This window comes from Pelodiscus sinensis, chromosome 15, assembly GCF_052426305.1.
Source record: "Pelodiscus sinensis isolate ZL-2025 chromosome 15, ASM5242630v1, whole genome shotgun sequence".
In the NCBI taxonomy this organism is placed as follows: Eukaryota; Metazoa; Chordata; order Testudines; family Trionychidae; genus Pelodiscus; species Pelodiscus sinensis.
This window is the reverse complement of record NC_143066.1, coordinates 6,822,578-6,836,304: the sequence shown is the minus strand read 5'-3', so window position 1 is coordinate 6,836,304 and position 13,727 is coordinate 6,822,578. Positions and strand designations below refer to the sequence as shown.

Genomic DNA, 13,727 nt, shown 5'->3' with positions numbered 1-13,727 from the left:
CACAGCCTCCAGCCGGCGCACCTTTTATTACTCACTGCACCACTCTCCCCTATAGAAGCTTCTAGATGATGCTCCCTGTGCTTGAAATGACTCTTCTCTTGTAGCAGTTCTAAGGGATTGTCCTGGTGGCTTTGGGAATGGTGTTCTGTGCAGCCGACACCATTAGCCATTCAGTGAAATCCTTTTGTTCTTTGCAGATAGACTCACATCCTTCATCAGGAGACCCCCTCACTATTTCCCTTGTGTGAGCAAACATGCAAACCCCTTTTCCTCAATATTGATTTGCAAAGAGAGGTGTTGGTCTTGCTTTTGCATGAAAATTTGTAGACCAGTGGCTGTCACCATGGCTGGTGATTGTTTGCAGAATTAATTATATTAGCGCCCTGTCTGACTTTACCAATGTGCTGATATTGCTGTGTGGCTTTTATATAGGATTAAAGTTCCCCAGACACCAACATCCCAAGAGCATTTAGAAGAAGATAGCCTGGGGCAAGAGTCTGCTGTATCCGGGGAAATGCAAGGAACCTCTCCTAATGGTGAAAATAATGGGCAGGCAAGGAAAACTGATGAGAAAATGGGCATAATGCAGCTAAAAAATTATCACCCTGTTACAGGTAAATCTCATTTCTATTCCTCCAACTAGAGTAACCTTTCCATTTCTCAGATATATTATGAGAGAGCTTCACATTTCAGATTTGTGTCCTGAGTGCAACTCCGGTGGTAACTTCCTAGGCTCAGTGTGCTGAAGCCACTGGCAGTAAAATGTAGTTGCTGCTAGTGAATGTGTTTCTTTTCTGCATCATTAACAATTTTGCCATTTCCATCTAGTTTTGCCATTTCTTTTGTTTATGATGCACTTAAAAATTCCTCCTTGCTGTCCTTGGTCCTGCCAACCAGGAATTCTTTCCCAGTGTCTCTTAGCTTTCCTTATCAATTTTCTGCAGTTCATAACTTCTGATTTTTATTGATTGCTGTATCTTCTCCTTTCTCATGTTTAATATGTATTGCTTTTTTTATTTCTAATTGCTTCCTTCAATTTGCCTCTTAACCAGAAAGGGCAAAGTTCTCCATATTTGTGATTGTGGCTTTTTGGTCATCTGATGAGCTCCTCTTAACTAGCGTCCAACTTTATGCACATTTGTGTGACTTATTTTTCCTCCCAATCAATTTAGCTTATAATTTTCCTCAGTTTTAAGGAATTAGCCATTTTATCTTTTTAATCTATTTTGTCTTTGCATTCCCTGGTTCATCTTTTTTCCACAGTTCCAGGACTTGGGCGTTCCCTTGGTTTTCTTCCCAAAATGCCTCGTTTAAGAATGGTCCACATTTTCCTCTGGTACTTAATTTATGGACATCCTTTAAATGGGCAGCGAAAGAAAGCAAGCTGTGATGGTGAGAAAAGAGGCAGCTTGCAGGGACTGGACACACACACTGTTATAACTCAGACCCATCCAAGTGCATCAGGAGACCATGAGGCTGCACCAGAAACTACATGCATGGAGAGTCAAGAAGTCCCTACACGAGAGTCTGAAGTGGATTTGTGTAGTGAGACAGGTAAGAACTGGCTCCCCATCATGCTCGCACTGTGTCTACTCTGGGAATTCTTGGGGTGATGGGCGAGGGGGGAATACTGACCACTTTTAATGCCAGCTACTTAATGAGCACGCTCCAAAATGTTGTTTCGGTTGCTTGTAACGCCACCTCCACAAGGCTTGATAAGACACTGGCCCTCATTAAAGGATTGGTTCTGCCATGTTTTAGAATTTCACACTTCAGCTGTGGATGCTGTAGCCATGATTAAAATGTGAGGCACATATTGCAAATGGAGAGCATGTACTTTTGCCAAACTAAAAAAAAAAAATTGCGGGAGGGGGATTTCTCCAAAATGGTCCCAGCTGGGAATCAAGTGTATTTTAAAAAGCTGGTGGCCTATGGACACTGGTTTGGAACCTTAACTAATCACTCCTGTTGATTACTCTTCGTTGCCGTTTCTGTAAGGCGCCGTAGGGGGGCATGGTACTTTGCGTAGAGTAGAGAAATAGCCTGCATCCAGAGGAGCTTGTAGTTTGAATTTCTCTCTCTCTAACTGGCCCAGCCAGAGTACAGTACGCCAATTGAGTGGGTAAAAAAGAAATTGGAGGAATGAATGAGCAGGAGTTGACTTTGGTCAAATACTCTCTTTTCTCTACCTGCTGATGGTCCTTCAGAGTGGGACCATTGAAGGAGACTGAACCAGGAACAGGGAACAGATTCTTTATATTCCATCCCACAGACTAGTTTGGAAGGCAAAAATCATGGAATTATCTGACTGCCTTTATCCAGAGATCATAGAGATGGTGAGCGGCTCAACTTCTCACTGTGTCAAGGAGAGAAAAGCACATGTTCTGGGCTCCTGGTAGAACACTCTGAATCAATCTTGAGCAAGCACTCCCCTCCCAAAAGCAGAGTTTTCAGGTGCTGGAGTCCTGAATCTGCCCCCAAAAAAGTGGTGTCACCTGCTCATTCCCAGTCCCGGCTGCATAGCTCAGAAATTTCGGTTAAAAAAAAAACAAAATAAAAAATGCTTCATCTGTTTAAGTGTGCAGTCCCTGCCTCTTCTTTCTGATGGATTTGGGGCTGCTGTGTTATCCCCTCTTTTCTTCACTCCAGCACCGCATGGCCTTGGGGAAAAGTTACAGGGAGGAACCAGTCAGAGGCTCTAGGAGAATCCGCTACTGTTTTTACTAAACTTTTTCTCTACCTTGTGCTGATTTTCTTTTTTTCTTTTTAATTTTCTTTTTTATTCAAACCCTTCTCTCCCCATTCCTCAGTTTGGTCACCTCAGTTTCACTTCATACTTGCCCCCTTAACTTCTCCCCTGGCCTGTCTCCTTCACCCCCTTCCCTTCAATGCCACCTCTGCTATAGCTTATCCCCTCCAAACTAACCCTGCCCTACACTCCCCCTCCCCAAAATCATGAAACTAACATGACTTATGCTGCCATCGCATTGTTCGTAGTGCACATGTGTTATAGCCTTTTTCCCCTTCTTCTCTCTCTCTTTATTTAGATTATTAACTCTAAAGGGCATGGTGTCTGCTACTGTTTGGCTGTGTCTAAACTTGCCAGCTGTCTACACTGGCCACTTGAATTTCCGCAAAAGCACTGACGATCTCATGTAAGATTGTCAGTGTTTTTGTGGAAATACTATGCTGCTCCCGTTCGGGCAAAAGTCTTTTTCCGAAAAACTTTTGCTCAAAAGGGCCAGTGTAGATGACAGAGATTTGTTTTCCGCAAAAAAGCCCCGATCGCAAAAATGGCCATCGGGGCTTTTTTGCGGAAAAGCGCGTCTAGATTGGCCATGGACGCTTTGCCGCAAAAAGTGCTTTTGCGGAAAAGCGTCCTGCCAATTTAGACACGCTTTTCCAAAAATGCTTTTAACGGAAAACTTTTAATGCTTTTAACGGAAAACTTTTCAGTTAAAAACATTTCCGGAAAATCATGCCAGTCTAGACGTAGCCTTTGTGTATAGTGCCTAATACTATAATAATCGTGATTGTTTACTGTAATAATCTAGATCACCTGGAACAGAGTCCCTGGATCTCAGTCTGTGGAAAGAGAGTGGTTTCTCTCTCTTCCAGCTTCCCTTTAGAGGCATCTTTGAGAGAGACAGGGAATTGAATGTGCCTTGAGATTTTGAGAATGCACTGGGTAAAAGGGATGGGGGAGAAGGGGTGTGAATGGGTGGCTGCTAGGTAGGGAGCAAAGTGTTTGGGCATAACCCACCAGTTCACTACCTGAGTTCAGGAAGCTGATTTTCCTAAATGTCAGTTATTCCATAATTCCCCTGGCAGGAATTAGTGCACTTCCCTCTGGAGCTTCTGGTAATGGATATTGACTAAAACAGCATAGGAGACTAGGTGGACCATGCTTTGCTGTTCCTATGTTTGTTTACATGTGGACCTGGTGTCAGATTTCCAGTATTTCACTGGTCCCCTAATCATTTTGTTCCCTCTGTGAGTCTAAATCAGCATCCTTTCTCTAGTGTATGTGAATGATACTTCGTGGATGCGCTTCGTCCCTCCTCTCCCAGCTCACAGGGAATTTGGGTATGGCTGGGCTCTTGTTAGTGACATTCTTCTTTGCCTACCCCTCTCCGTCTTTGTCCAGATAGTGCAAGTCAGCTACAAGGTATTGTGCCTTCATTTTGCAATTCATATTCCATATGATGTAATGTGTGGTGCTATTAAGAGTAGTTTACAAAGCAGCAGATGTGTGTAGTATGTATTATCTGCTTAAGACCATGTAATCCATTTCAGGTGGTAGTCCATGGAAATTTAACTGCAGTGTTTGCCAGTTTGATTTCGAAAGAAAATAATCATTCCAAGATGAGCAGCTCTATTGATTCTAGTGCTATTGATTCTAAGGGCATTAATTTGCATGAAAATTACTGAAGACTTCATAGAGCTCTGCTCTTGCCTGGTAAAATTAATTAACACGACTAATGATTAGCCACGCTGTATGCACTGGCAATTCATCAAGTCCAAGGCCAAAAGGAACCATTTGATTATCTACTGATCACCCATATATCCTGTTCTGGGGGAAGTTCTCTGGAACATTTCCTAGAGCTGATCTTTTACAAAACATCCAATCTCTGTTTAAAAGTTGTCAGTAACGAAGAAGCTTCCTCTACCATCGGTAAATTGTTTCATGGTACACCTCATTTTCAGTCTGAATTTCACTAGTTTTAGCTTCCAACCAGCTACTTCGATCGTGTTGTTCCTTTGCTGGCTACATTGAAGAGCCCACTATAAAATATTTGTTCCCACTTATAGGCAAAGCAAGTCATCACTTAACTTTTTTTTTTTTCTCAAGTTAAATGGATCAACTCCCTGAATCTATCACTATAATAGTTTCTAATCCTTTAATTGTTCTCATGGTACTTCTCTGAACCCCCTCCAATTTATCAAGCTGCTTTTTTTTGGTGCTGGTATTTATTATATTAAAAAGCCCCTAATTTCTGAAGGCAGTCGTCATACTTGACTGTGCCTTCTTTGAAGACTAGCTAATTACTACTCAATGTGCTGATGACATTTCAGTCAATTTTCACATTTTAATAAACTTAGTGTCAAATATTTTTTAGGTGGATGGTCTTGAAGATTTTTTAAACAATCCTCTAAAAAAACACATACTGATCAGATTTCTTCCGAGGTCAGTCCGACAGCAGCTTCTTTATAAAAGGCAAGTACCTGTGGTGGCAAGATGGGTCAAACCAAGCGGTTGTGGGGAAGAAGTGATGGTGTTGATTGTTCTCCCAAAGACCAACTATGTACATTCTCTGTCCAGAAGGATTTTATGGTCCAAAAGTTGAAAAACAGGCCAAAGGATGGGGGAGGAAGAAGAAAGCAACATTTGGGTAAAGTGATTGGGGGCTTGGAATGTCGTCCATGTTGTCAGAGAGAGAACACATTTTTAGAAATTGATGTGGTTACTGGGGAAGCATTGCAATGGGCTGATCAAATTTGATCTGGGCTCATTCAGAATATCAGATGGTTCAGGATGCTTGATCAGTGAAAGAGCAGTGCTTATTGGCTAGCACTCTAGGTTGGAAAGTTCACCTTATGACACGCTGTCTTGTTTCTTCCCAAACAAGAATATCCTGAGTTGGCAATGAACACGTCAAAGAGTGGCACAGGCAACTTGACATCTGCAACGTTTCTTACATTTTAATAAAAAGCAATGTGAGCGAACAGATTTCATCATGTATCAACCCACCACAAGTCAGCAGGGTTGGAACCTTTAGCTGCCCAGCACAAATTTCTGCCATTTGAACAAATGGATTGATGGTAGCACTAGCAGGCTGGTATCCTCTGTGAGCCAGCCAGCCGAGGAGGCTCAGACAAACATTGCTGGTGCCTATGCAGCAGAGGAATGCTGAGACTTGAGAATATGGGTTCTATTCTAAATTCTTGAGTTTAATCTCTAATGGTTCCTAGTCTCCCCCACCCCCCCATCTCCACTCCAGACCAGCATATCTGCTTGTATCACACCCATCCTAGCTTTCTGCTCATCACATCTGCATTCTAATCAGGCAGCTTCCTTTTTCCTCCAAGCTTGTTGGGCACCAGCCTGGGAAGTATTGAGAGCAAAACAAAAACACTCTTCCTGCTCTCTGTTCTGTGCTTGGCACCATAGCAGTCTGCATGAGCTTGAAGGAGCAATAGCAGGGAATGTACTTCTTGGCTTCTGCAGGTCTTAACAGGAATCTATTTAGGGCAGATGAAAATTTGAGAGATTTTTAGCTGCCACTCTCAAACAAATCTCTACTGTGCATATGGAACGTGTTAATTTTTTTTTTAGAGGCTTATGACTTGCCAAATTTGGGTGGGTCTTTATGGAAACACTAGAAAGCACCTTTCTGATCTCAGCAGCCCCCTCTGACAAATTCCAAGTTCATACTGCAATCTTTGGAGACACTAGAGCAGTGTTTCTCAACCTTATTTTATAAAGTATCCCCTTCTCAAAAAAAATTATAAGTGCCCCCAGTACCTTCAGTTTTCAGACACACAATTATTTCCTACCATTGCAACACATTTGTTTAAACAACTTAATTGTAGCTGGGCAGGTGATGAAATTTTTGGGCATAAAAAATACAAAAATAATAAAACGCTGTAAAACTTTAAAACACAAATTCACTTTTCTCCAAATGTCAGTTGTGTTGACGTACCCCCCCCCAGACTTCTCTTGAGTACCCCTAAGGGTATTCGTACCACTGGCTGAGAAACACTGCACTAGAGTGTGTCAATGAAACAGTCTGTAAGATTTTTTTTTTAACATGGGCTAAAGAATGTATTTTTTCCTAACCTTATGCTTGGTTGCAGCCAGTTTTATTGAAGCTTTCCAAAAAATTAAGCCTCCACAAGATATCTGTCATGAAATATTTCAGCCTGAATGATTAGTTTGGCAAAGTGAGAAAAAACTGAAAACAGGGTCGGAAAGTGTCAGGCAACCTTAAGGTGTGGATCATTGCCAGGTCCTCCCATCCTACAGCGTACATGCAATTCTGTCAGTTCTGATATAGCAGCCAGGTGTCTTCTCTTTCCAAACTACAGTGAAATGATCTGCTGGATCATTTAAAGTCTATTTAACGTTGTTCTTGCTGGTGCCTGTTTTTACAGGTTAGTGTAAATTGGTGATATGTATCACATCTGTTTAATTTGTCATGAATACTAAATGTAACACATCTATCTATGTTACAGGAGATACATCTTTTCAGTGGTGGAAAACCTGCAGAGGTTATGTTATATGGGGCTGCTGCAGTTTGGTCCAACCGAGAAATTCCAAGATAAAGATCAGGTAACTTTATTGAAAACTTGAATATTACTGTCCTCTTTGTTCTGGTGATGATAAAATAAAAGATTTCAAATTTGCGATGATCTTAAATAGTTGGCTTTGGTATAAGATGCATGGATTTATGCCCATTATTTTGGAATGAAACTCCTCAGACATTGAGCCAGATTCCTACAAGCTATATGCAGTCATGATCTGGAAGTTTCCAGAGTGCCTGCATCCTGTCTGAGAATGAAGAGGCTTACTGTGTTTGCCTCGTTACTGGGAACTGGGGTGCCATGCTGCTTTGGGTCAGGGATTGGGGTGCGGTATGGGATGGGATGCCAGGTGCAGGCTCGGACTGAGAGGCGCTTTACCCTAAGTGGCTCCCAGCGGGACCCTCAGGCAGACTCCCTGCCTGACACGCCCCCACATGCTCAAAACAGCCAGCTGCTGGGCCCACACCAGGGGAGGAAGGGGCTCCGCGACCTTCCTGCACACGCAAGCACAGCCCAGGTGGCTCCCATTGACCTGTTTCTGTATAGACACACATGCTGGCCCCATCAGCCAGCTGCTTTGAGCATGTGGGGTCATGGCAGGTAGGGAGCCTGCCTGAGGGTTCTGCTGGTCCTTGGGACATGGGTAGCCCAGAGGATCTTGGTGGGCCGGATATTAGCCACCCCTGTTCTATTACAACCCACTTGAAAAAAAATTCTGGAATTATATTCCTGATCCTAACCATTGGGTGGTGATTGTCACAGAAACTAAAGTGCCTTCATTGATCAAGATGACAGCAATGTGCACAGTGGTTGTTGCCAGTTTCAGGCATTTGGAATAGATGAAGTTGTGTCCTGCTAAAATAGGCATTTCAGCAATTTTACTTACAGGTGTGAAACCTTTATGTGTTTCACAGGTCTTCGTCTATATGAAGAGAAATGCCATGATTATTGATACTACTATCTGCGACCCTCACTATAACCTGGCTCAAAGCAGCCGCCCATTTGAGAGACGTTTATATGTTTTGAACACCATGCAGGACGTAGAAAACTTTTGGTTTGATTTGCAGTGTGTCTGCCTGAACACTCCATTAGGTATGGTATGAGTCAGCATTCTCTGTCATTCCCTCCTTCATCCTTGATGCCCTGTGCTTCTCACACCTTCCCTTGTACTCTGCCTTGAAGTAAGATAGATTCAGTCATGTAACCTGTAACTTAGTATCTATAAACCCTTGTGGGCACATATCACTCTGGATAGAGTCTGTTCTGCAGTTTGTCTAAAGGTTTGAAATAGTAACCTTCTCAAATGATGTTAAAAAAACAGAAAAATAATCCTAATTACACATACAATAAGATGGGGACTAATTTATCTTAACTGCTCGAGAGAGCTCTTGGAGTCATTGTGGATAGTTCTCTGAAAACATCCACTCAATGTGCAGCAGCAGTCAGACAAAAAAAGCAAACAATGTTAGGAATAATTAAAAAAGGGATAGAGAATAAGACAGAGAATATCTTATTGCCTTTATAAATGCATGGTACGCCCACATCTTGAATACTGTGTATAGATGTGGTCATCTCATCTCAAAAAAGATACATTAACATTGGAAAAGGTTCAGAAAAGGGCAACAGAAATGATTAGGGGTTTGGAATGGGTCCCATATGAAGAGAGTTTAAAAAGACTTGGACTTTTCAGCTTAGAAAAGAGGAGACTAAGGGGGATATGATAGAGCTCTATAAAATCATGACTGGTATGGAAAAAGTGAATAAGGAAAAGTTATTTATTTGTTCCCATAACGTAAGAACTAGGGGTCACCAAATGAAATAAATAGGTTGCAGGTTTAAAACAAACAAAAGGAAATGTTTCTTCACTCAGTGCACAGTCAACCTATGGAACTCCTTGCCAGAGGATGTTGTGAAGACCAAGACTTTAGCAGGGTTAAAAAAAATAGATAAATTCATGGAGGTTAGGTCCATCAGTAGCTATTAGCCAGTATGGGTAAGAATGGTGTCCCTAGGCTCTGTTTGTCAGTGGCTGGAAGTGGATGACCATAGAGGGATCATGTGATGATTACCTTTTCTGTTCACTCCCTCTGGGGCGCCTGGCATTGGTCACTGCTGAAAGACAGGATGCTGGGCTAGATGGACCTTTGGTCTGACCCAGTAAGGCCATTCTTATGTTTGTGATTGGCCCTCTTTGGGCTGTGGGTAATCTGAAATTGGCTGGAAATTGACCCCAAGTAAGGGCATAGGTTAGGGTGCAGCATGCAACACAATGAACAGTATAGGGCATGTCGCACTCCTGGCCGCTGCCCTTACGTACCAGGAAACTTTAGGACTTGGAGGTTATCTCGTGCTAAGGAGCTAAGCTCCAGGAATGAGACTCAGAAAAGATAAAACCTTCAGAGCAGAGTTACAAAGCAAGTAGTTCATGCCCACCTCCATACAGGGCCCAGCTCAGTCCTTGCCAAACACAATAAAAATATGTTGGCAGCGAGGGTTTTTTTTATTTTAGCGCGATTTTTTATGGGCAACTTTCTTCTTTTCTGAGAACCATGCTGCTAAACCTTCTGTTGGATATTCCGACCTAGCCCAAAAGCACAGGTTCATAGATGTAATAAGTATTACAGTTGTAAGTGCTTGTGGTATTTTCACAACAGGAGAGTGTAGATCTGTTTTTTTCTTTAACGATAAAGCTGCTTTTAAATAAGGTAGAGTAATGTAATAGCATTAATTGGTTAAAGCGCAAATGCTTCAGAAACTAAAAGCAACTTTTTTTTCTGTAACTTAAAAGCAGCTAAGCAGAGTGATCCATTTGCAATTTAATCCTCCTTTTTATATCAAAGCAGCTTTTTTCCAGAAGGCATTAGATGACTTTGATCATTTTGGCATCACACTTCTGCTCTCAGTGAGGGTGCAGTAGTGTTTGTTTACCAGGCTGTAATAGATGTAATGCACATCTGGTTCCCTCTAATACAAGGATTTGTGTATTACGCTACCAACATCATGCTTTGGAAACTTTTAGGGTTTTCAAGTAATTAGCTGCTTTGAGGGAAAACAACAAAACTATGTGAGTGCTTCAGCTTATGCTGAGCCTGTGTGCCAGATGCATTCAAGGCCTAGCCTGCTGTGCTGTCAGCACAAAAGACCGAAAAATTCATGGATCTGGCCAGCTTACAGTTTCCCTCAGCGTGAGGGGGCTCTTGACTGGTGTAGACCATCCTGTACTATTCATCCGACCCCACCCTAGTGTAAGAGGCAGATGGGGAGAGAGCATTTCTACCTCACCTTGTGCTCAAGTAGTCCTCAACAGGCTGTCCCTTGGGGACTATAACCAGCTTTAGGATCTACACTAAACTCTGGGAACTGTGTCCAAAGCATCAGTGTGCAGCCGTCTTCCTGATGGGTACCATCACCACGCCTCTGTGCCAAGTGGACCTCTGCATTGGAATTTGAGGTCCAAGTCAGGACTCTCACAAGCAACTCTGTTATGAAAACAGCATCCTTGATACCTAAGGGAAGTGGGAGAGGGTTTTCCTGAGTCTCTTAGCATTTCTGTTTCAAGGAGATCTCTGCCCCATTCATTTGCCAACAATTGGCCATGATGGCAGCAAGCAGCCAGAAGCAGGATGTAAGAGAGATGGAAACATAGCTCTTTCTGCTGATAGTAACCTAAGTATGTTTGTATTATTTAGGAGTTGTCCGCCATCCGCGTTCAAAAAGAAGTATCCTTCAGGGTGAGGAGGCTGGCACCGTGCTGGATGTGCAGAGGGAACAGGAGTCGGCAGTAGATAAACACAACCTTGAGCGAAAGTGTGCAATGCTGGAATATACCTCGTAGGTCTCTTTCCAGCTTTCTGGGTCACTGAAGAGATGGGTTCAAAACAGAGTTGTTTATTTTAAGCGTATTAAACTGATAGTGTTTGAGTTAGCACTGTAGTACTTAATCTGGTATGTCTTTCTGTCTCAGGCTATGACTAGACTGCAAGCCTCTTTCGAAAGAGGCTCGAAAGATACTTTCGAAAGAGCCTCTTTCGAAAGAGAACGTCTAGACTGCATGCGGAACTTTCGAAAGAGCAAGCCGCTTTTTCGAAAGAAAGCACCCAGTGAGTCTGGATGCTCTCTTTCGAAGAAGCCCTATTTACATTCAAGAACGCCTTCTTTCGAAAGAAGCACTTTAGAAAGAAGGCGTTCTTCCTCGTGAAATGAGGTTTACCGCCGTCGAAAGAAAAGCCGCGTTCTTTCGATTTAATTTCGAAAGAACGCGGCTGCAGTCTAGACGCAGGTGAAGTTTTTTCGAAAAAAGGCTACTTTTTTCGAAAAAACCCCTGAGTCTGGACACAGCCTCAGAGTCCATCCACGTAAGAGGTTAGATAATTGATCGGTCCTACGTTTTCAGTTGAGTAGACTAATTTGAAGACGAGTTTGGAGGTTAAGTGACCAGTGCTATGCATTACTAAGTGGGAAAAGTGGGGTCAAGTTACCTCCTATATTCAACAGCTAAGAGTGTTGAAAACTTTTGGATGTTTAAGAAGCACCACACCAGCAGTGATAATGTTTGAAGAATCTTTGCACCTACCCATTATATAGTCCTGAGTAATGCTTTGACTAGACTTTCAAAATCTGTATAGACACATTTTCCTATTTCCAGGGCTTGACAAACGGCGGTGAAACCTACTCGCCAGCCCCGCACTGTGCATCCACAAGACCCACGTTGCACATGCGCACGCCGCCGGTGAACAGGGCAACCGGCTGAAATCGCCATGGGCGAATAGATTCAGTGATTTGTGCCCTGCCTATTTCTGTCCTTTGACTAGTATGAGCTGGTTGCTATGTATCCGGTAGCGTAACTGCACATATGCTGCATTGTGATAAGTACATAGAACATCCACCAGCATTAATGGAAGTCACATCACACAATAGGTTCTTAAAAAATGCAGGTGAAGTGTTAATATTCTATTCCACTGCAGTAAAGTAACCACAGAGTCTCTTATAGAGAAGTTAGTGTTTCCAAACAGTTGAATTCTACAGTTGGGTTTTAGCAAAGTACCTAAGTGACATGAGAGTCATGCTGTTGTGTTTCCCATCACAGTACTGTCTGACAGCCTATTAAAAATGTATCTCTCCCAGATTATGACTTGTAATTATGCTGGAGATAGTTTTGACAGCATAATTAAGGCTGAATCTTAACAGGGATATTAAATCTTTAACAAATTCAAAAAAGAATCTTGTCTAGTATTTGAATTATTCATAGTGGATGGATGAAAATGGATTGGTAGAAAGAGAATTGTGAGATCTAACATTACCACTTTTTGATATCTGAACTGGATTGTCTTATCTTTTACGTCCCTTCTTGCAGGTAATCTGATTTGCTCTAGGCTCTGGGTCTTGTTCCATGTGTTGCTTCACATGAACTCATTGAGTATCAGTTCTGTGAAGAAGTAGTTTTTGTCTCCTGGTTTGTAACTTTTTCTTCATAAAGGAAAAGAAACTTGCCAAGATAAATCCTGTGTATTTAGGAGTGACAATATTGCTGTGCTGCACTGTCACATATTGTCTTCCTCGTCATATCTGAGTGCCTTCCCATACTGTATTAACGGATGTGACAAACATCTGTCCCATTTTATTCATTCTCTCCCTATCCCCTTCCACCCCAGGACTTTTGCAAGGCATTTGGCTAGGCATCACATTCCAATTTTTTAAATTAAAATGTAAAGATATAAATTTAACATGGTACACATTGAAATGGCTTAAAAGCTGGCTAACTGAGAACTCTCAATGTAATTATAACCAGAGAGTTGTCGTGCTGGTGTGTTTCTAGTTGGATCCTACAGCATTCGGCTCTTGGCCCTGTTCTAGTTACCATTTTAATCAAAAACCTGAAAGAAAATCACACACTAATCATTGATAAAGTTTGCTGACAGCATATAAATTGGGGTGGGGGGGGGTGGGAGAAGGGAACGGTAAATGGCAAAAATGATAAAATTGATAGAAAGCAATCTGGATCACTTGATAATTTGGGTGCAAGCAAACAAAATGCATTTTAATATCGTTAAATGAAAACGTATGCAGCTCCGAACACAGAATGTAGGTGATAGTTACAGGATGGGGGACTCTATCCTGGGATGCAATGACTGGAAACATTTGGTTATTGTGGTGCTTAATCAGCTAAACATGAGCTCTGTGTGACAGTGTGGACAACAGGCTAATGCAATCCTTGAATCCATACGTTGGAATCTTGAGTAATACCAGAGAAATTATTTTATCTCTATATTTGGCACAGAACTCGAACTATTTTGCTTAAGAAAGAGAAGGTTAAGGAATGACCTGATTACAGTTAAGAATATTTACGTCGTTTCCATTATTAAATATTCTCTTCAGCCCACCTGACAAAGATATAACAAGACTGAGGATAGTTACACTAATTC

The 13,727-nt window shown here is 42.1% G+C and overlaps 1 protein-coding gene across 2 annotated transcripts in view; it reads left to right on the top strand.

Annotated features, from left to right (window-relative positions):
- Positions 1 to 13,727, top strand: part of GTF3C1 (general transcription factor IIIC subunit 1) — a 73,579-nt gene that overhangs the window by 28,666 nt on the left and 31,186 nt on the right. For both annotated transcript variants that reach the window (XM_075899171.2, XM_075899172.2), the window contains 7 exons: positions 433 to 614; positions 1,264 to 1,554; positions 4,023 to 4,168; positions 5,121 to 5,218; positions 7,237 to 7,333; positions 8,220 to 8,397; positions 10,995 to 11,136. In XM_075899171.2, the coding sequence (XP_075755286.2) occupies positions 433 to 614; positions 1,264 to 1,554; positions 4,023 to 4,168; positions 5,121 to 5,218; positions 7,237 to 7,333; positions 8,220 to 8,397; positions 10,995 to 11,136 (1,134 nt within the window). The remainder of the gene's footprint in view (positions 1 to 432; positions 615 to 1,263; positions 1,555 to 4,022; positions 4,169 to 5,120; positions 5,219 to 7,236; positions 7,334 to 8,219; positions 8,398 to 10,994; positions 11,137 to 13,727) is intronic.